The sequence below is a fragment of the Ischnura elegans genome, chromosome 1 (assembly GCF_921293095.1).
Source record: "Ischnura elegans chromosome 1, ioIscEleg1.1, whole genome shotgun sequence".
NCBI lineage: Eukaryota > Metazoa > Arthropoda > Insecta > Odonata > Coenagrionidae > Ischnura > Ischnura elegans.
In genome coordinates this window covers 25,980,306-25,986,305 of record NC_060246.1, presented here as the reverse complement: position 1 = coordinate 25,986,305, position 6,000 = coordinate 25,980,306, and the positions used below count along the sequence as shown (strand labels likewise).

Here is a 6,000-nt window from a genome sequence, read left to right as displayed (position 1 = left end):
GCTCTACATGTACAGGTCTTAACCATACCCTTGTGAAAAAGCATATTTTCATTCGATGAATCCAATCACTTTTGTTGGAAAAAAACTACCATCTCAGTCATCGAGAGGAATGAATCAAATGAATGGCGCGAGACATACGAAATGATGTTCTCTAGTTCCTGCTGCATCTTCCTGTAAAGAAACGTAAATAGAGGAGGAATCCTGAGAGGTCCTACTCTTCTCAAGATGTCGAAGAGATCTAATTCCAATCCGCTGCATACCTCACCTTCACACTCTTCACAGTAGTATGGAATTTCCTCCAGTTCCCAATTGTCACGCGCGCCTATGAAATATCTAAGCCATTGGGAATAGGTCTTGCGCGCAGACCTGGAAAAGTCATTCTGGTCTTTAAACGTTCCATTTACTCATTTTTGATTGAAAAACAGCAAAATCTCAATCATTGGAAGAAACAATGGTCCATAGGCCCTAGGAAGATGAGCGTTGTGCACTCCATCCATCTACCGTTCACTATCGCGAAAACGTTCCTGCAATATCTCACTGCCATGCTAACCTGTGTGAAGACCTCTTGGAATAGATCTTGCTTGCCCTTTCCTGAAAAATATTTCCCGTTTTCATATGACTTTACACCTGATTTTGCAATGGAAGTGCGGCATGAAATTAATCGTCGGGAGGAATGAAACAAAGGTAGAGAAAATAACGAGCCATCTTCAGTAGGAGTCCAAAAGATGGAGTATTCCCGGAGGTTCCCAAACATCCTCGTCTCCAAACGAAACATACTCTTCTGAGATCAGTCCACTGCAATACTGCACCTATCAAATATATTCATATAGTAGCGAAGGAGTCTGTGAATACCACGCGCATCGGCAGGATGTCTCCCTTTTTTACCGAGGGGGCCACCGGGAAGGCGGCTCTGCGCAGCGAGACCCCTCGCAGGGGCCTTCCGGGGGCGGTGGTCCTCCGCAGTGCGCGATGCGAGGTGGTTGGGGCCCGTGGGCCGCGTCGAGGACCGCGGCGGGGGGCGTTGGGGGCCCCTCGGCGGCCGTCGCGGCCCACGGGTGCAAGGGTCAGTAGAGGTCGCTGAACTGCATGGCCTGCGAGGCAAGGTCGTCGGGACCGGCGAGGTGGGCCGGGGGCGGCGGGGCGCAGAGGCCGTCCGGGGGCCCGGGGCCCCCTAAAAGCGACGGAGGCGGCCCCGGTGTGCCGGGCTGGTGTTGCTGCAGGGTTGGGTGGCCCCCGGGAGCGGCTGAGTGATCCGATGGGGGCGGGGAGGGGCAGGGTGGGGCAGCGCCGCCCTGCTGCTGGCTTTCCTGTCGCATGATGTTCCGCCTCCACTTCGCCCGGGCATTCTGGAACCAAACCTATTGAAGAAAGGGAAGGACGGCAATCAAATTAGCAAGAGACAGAATCGAAGCTTCAGTGCAACCACTTCGCTCTAAATAATGGAATAATGATCGCTATGCACCGCGCAACAAGCAGTGGAAGCCAGGGCCTACAAACATGGCAGACTCCCATGTATTTGAAGGGAAAAATTCGAAAGATTCAATTGAAAGTATAGCGAATATTGAGGAAAATAATTTGGTCTGAGATCTGAGTTATTAATTATATCTCAAGCCGCAATCTCGTCTGAATGATATGAGCTGAGCAAAAAATGTCTAAATTTTCGCGATTTCCAATGTATTTTAAAGTACCGGAAGTCTGGACGTCCGTTTCAAGATGTCCAGATGTGCAATTCCTTTCCTTCATTTGGGGAAGAGATGTTAGCATTCCACGGTTTAGAGTTGAATGAGTACAAACGAAAACACTTTGATGGACAGGAAGTTTGCTTTCCGTGCCAATAAAATATATAATAATAAAATCCCTTCCCGAAATAAGAAAATTGACTTGTGTATGAGATTGAAGAATATTGTGTCAAAATTTTCCAAGAAATTCTTAAGAATAATTATCTTTTTGCCAATCCATAAGCAAAAAAAATTATGGCATTCTATTCTTTCGCTACAAAAACATCCTCTCTATAGTAACGGGATAAATGAGGATACTCGAATCCAAAGGGTACAACTGCAATGTTTATAAATTTTGAGATTATTGCAGATAGCGGTTGGTTCACTTTTTTCAACTATTCATATAGCCACAGGCTTAAAGGATAGTTGGTAGACGAAAATCACTGTACCACAAATGGCATATCGCCTAATTTATTTCGCAAAGTTGCTAGGCGATCACGTTAGTTTCCAGAGAAATTAGAGAAGTGTAAGTTTGACATCTTAATGCTAAATAGTTGGAAGTAAGAAGTGAACCAATTTATTAATGGTGTAGTAATGCCGTATTATTCACTGCTTAGAGGTTTATCGTTCTTTACCTCCTTTGAAACGGTTGTTGAATGCTGGAATTGCAGGTTGGTTACCGAAAGGAAACAATTTTTATCGCCGTGAACTGAATTTGACTTAGTTCGCTATACATTCCACATCAATGTAAATAAAATATGTCGGAGATGAAATCCATCCAAAGAATCGTGATTGTGATTGACTTCGTTCATTATGAACGATTTAAAGAATCGAATTCTTGTCATGAATCAAACACGTGAACCGAATCCACAAAATGAACCGAAACTCCCGGCTTTGCTACTCGTGCTACTTCACATACACGCAGTCTATGAGCAGCTGTATCATTCGATTACCCAGTAACGCAACCAACCAAGGGCCTACCCAGGATCGTAGCTAGGGAGGGGCAAGCCATGGTCTAGGGGGGGGGGGGGGGCAATTCAAGTTGTGACATTAGTGACATTAGTGACAGCTGCCCCTTGCTGGGTACGCCCATGCCACATACCTCAACTTGATTTGGATTCACCGTCCATTATGAACGATGTCATTGATTATGTACCATTTGATTACAGAACCACAATTCAAATCGTTCCGTTCGTTACAATAAACCGCTCATATTGAAAGAATCGTTCATGAACGTCACAGCTCTGGCGAGTAGGTGTCACACGACTCACCTGCAAGACCCTTTTCGAGAGACCCGTCTTCTGCGCGAGCTGCTTGAGGTCCTTGGCGTCCGGGTTCTGGTTGATGGCAAAGTATGACTTCATGGTGCGCAGCTGGTGGTGCTTGAAGGAGGTCCGCATCCGCTTGGTGCGCTGTTGGCCTCCGCCCTGGCCCATGCCGCTCCCTCCGCTCCCGGGCGAGGCCACCGAGGACGAGGAGTCGAAGGCCGCTAGCTGCTCGATGGCCGCGGGCGGCAGGTCCCCGGCGTGAAGCATCTCTGGCCCACGAAACGAAAAACTGTGAACTACAAAGGATTTCCAACGTATTCCTTTTTGGCCGCGGCGGCCACTTAGGACACAGTTCGATCAGAGAGGAACACTTCTAATTGCGAAAAAGAGAGGATGGCATGAAGCCCGTTTCACACGAGGCACATTACGAGGTGTGTACAGAAAATATCGGAAATTGTTAAGGCCTCTATACACGGTGAATGATCGTGCTGAATGGTCACGTGATCATTCACAGGATCATGCGAGCCAAATAGAACATATTCTAATTTTGCACTGAATGATCATGCGCATGACGGTTCATTCGCGACTTTTTCCATTATACACGGCGAATGATTTCATTCGCATGATCAGTCAGCATGATCATTTGCATAATCGTTCACCGTGAATAGCAGCCTTTAGACTTGGCTGGTTTGGAGAATCCGATTGTCAATTTTTTATTATGATGATATGAATTCCCCTAAAGTGTGATTAAATTTCCATTGTATTCATTCATTTCATACTTTTTTAGTGGCAACCTCTAAGGTTAGACGAATTATTATGAGCTCGGCATTTTGCATAGGTATGTTAAAATAAACGGGACAAAGTATTTGTACCACATTTGTACAGGTGTATATTTTTTTCAGAACAAAATTTCCCGCTATTTGCTTAACACACCCCATAATTAATAACGTAAATCGTTCATCGTAAAGGAATTAATTCCAATTTGCAGTGAAAAGTTTAAACAAAAACATGGAATGAGACAAAAAATTACAATATAAAAACCAAGAAGGAAGAAACCAGAGGAGCGAGGAAAGGATTTAAATAGTTGAAAAGTGGGCCATAGCTTGCACGGCAAAATTGTTGCATGATAAGTAATTGCACAATCTGAGGCAAGAACTAATGTGAATTTCATAATGAATCGCTCAAAGCCGTGAAATGAAAAAAACGCATTCCCGAACGCATGAGCGCAATGCTGCAAAATAGCTGGATTTCCCCTGATTCTAAAATTCTTGAGAAAAAGCTGAATGAAACAGTTCCCGGCGTCATTTTTCCATCACGAAAACTCAGAGAGAATAAATGAAACTCTGCAATAACTCGTAAATATTTTGAAGTACGACACGGGTTCCCCTTCAAATATTCAAGTGGAATGTCAGTACTTCATTCATTCTTTAACCATGAGAAAAATTCAGGTTAATGATACACAATTTTTTTATTATGTAAAACAGGCTAAATGAATATTTTCGCATGAGTTGTTTTCAGTGTTTTTGAGAGGCATGAATGCAACGGAAACCAAAGTTCGTAACACGACGCACCTTACGCAGAGGCTTCCAAAATGGAAAGTGAAAGAAATGAGAGGATTTGCACTTGAAAAGCACATAATCAGGGTACTTTTGACCCTAGGATGGATTTAATTTAAAGATTTTTACCATAGGGAGAACGCGAGGAGAATTATTTTTTTTAGAAAGGGCATGTCCAAAGGCTCAATGACGTGGTCATAAGCCTTTCAAACTCGTAGGATCTCAATTAAGATGTTAAATTTTAATTTAGAATGAGTGATGGATTGGTTTCTCGTACTGGTATGTAAAAATGACAATTTAACTAGATAGGATTAATTTTTTTATTTTATTATCCTATTAAGCGTTTGTCTGCGGATTCAGCGGTATTCAATGATGACGGCAATTTCTGAAAACATTAAGTGATGTAAGAGGAGAAGAAATGGCGGTACAAATTTCTAAGATGTTCCTCCATGAAATTCAAGAAAAAAATCATAATTCAGTTATTTAATTTCAAAAGCTTGCCAGTGACAACAGCTGTAGGTGGTAAAAAAAATAAAAGCAGGGTGCATAGATGAAAAAAGTGAATAAACCTCAATTCATAACATTTAACCAACCCAATGTTTGGACACATTTGAAGAGCAGTGATATAAATATTCAGGTCCTCAACGGTGTAGCCTAGCATTGACCGTACACAAGCGATGAGGTGCAAAGTAACATCTACTCCATAGAGTAGTTTCTCAATAAAATACAGGTTCTGTTAAGAAATAACGAAAGAATACACATAATTCCTCATCGAAGTAGTTGCAAATTTATTGGTTTCAAACTATTATAATGAACATCCTCAGACGCTATCATTTGATATACTGGATGCGCAAACATTAACCATTATATGTTGCATGCGAACCCGCGCAAAAACCCTCATACATGCCTCGGATGCATATTTGAATGACATGGTTATTAGAGAATTTAGGGTTGTGTAATACTTTTGCCTAATAAATAAATAACAAATTATTTGATTTGTTCAGGGAAGAGGTCCAAATAGTATAAGAAGCAGTGGCGTAACTAGGAATATGCTTTGGGAGAGAATGAGGGGGCTTTGGGGGGATGAGGGTTCAGGAAAAATTTTGATAAATAACATGCCTGAAAATGCATTTTACAACATTTTGGCACTTAAAATTTAACTTTAAGCAGATGCAGTTATTATGTATCAAATCCAGACAAGATTTTTAAACAATTTTTTGATTTCTCTGAGGCAAATGGCGAAATGAGGGGGATACATCCCCTCATCCCCCCAAGAGAAAATCATTAAAGAGAGGTAAAAATGAAACTATAGAAAAGCTCAAATAAAGTCCATAGTTACGCCACTGTTAAGAAGTTCCTATATTATAACGTTGAACACTGTTTAGCCAACTTTACATTACATTAATGGCGATCACAGAAGCATACCCGAGGTCCCAACATCTTTGTACTATCTATAAA

General features: G+C 42.4%; 1 protein-coding gene across 1 annotated transcript in view; it reads right to left on the bottom strand.

Moving 5' to 3' along the window:
• Positions 1-964: 964 nt before the first annotated feature.
• Positions 965-6,000, bottom strand: part of LOC124157628 (LIM/homeobox protein Lhx9-like) — a 49,766-nt gene continuing 44,730 nt past the window's right edge. Inside the window, exons 4-5 of the mRNA XM_046532530.1 lie at positions 2,990-3,255; positions 965-1,358 (exon numbers count right to left, since the gene is read on the bottom strand). Coding sequence (XP_046388486.1) covers positions 1,065-1,358; positions 2,990-3,255 — 560 coding nt within the window. The 3' untranslated portion in view covers positions 965-1,064. The remainder of the gene's footprint in view (positions 1,359-2,989; positions 3,256-6,000) is intronic.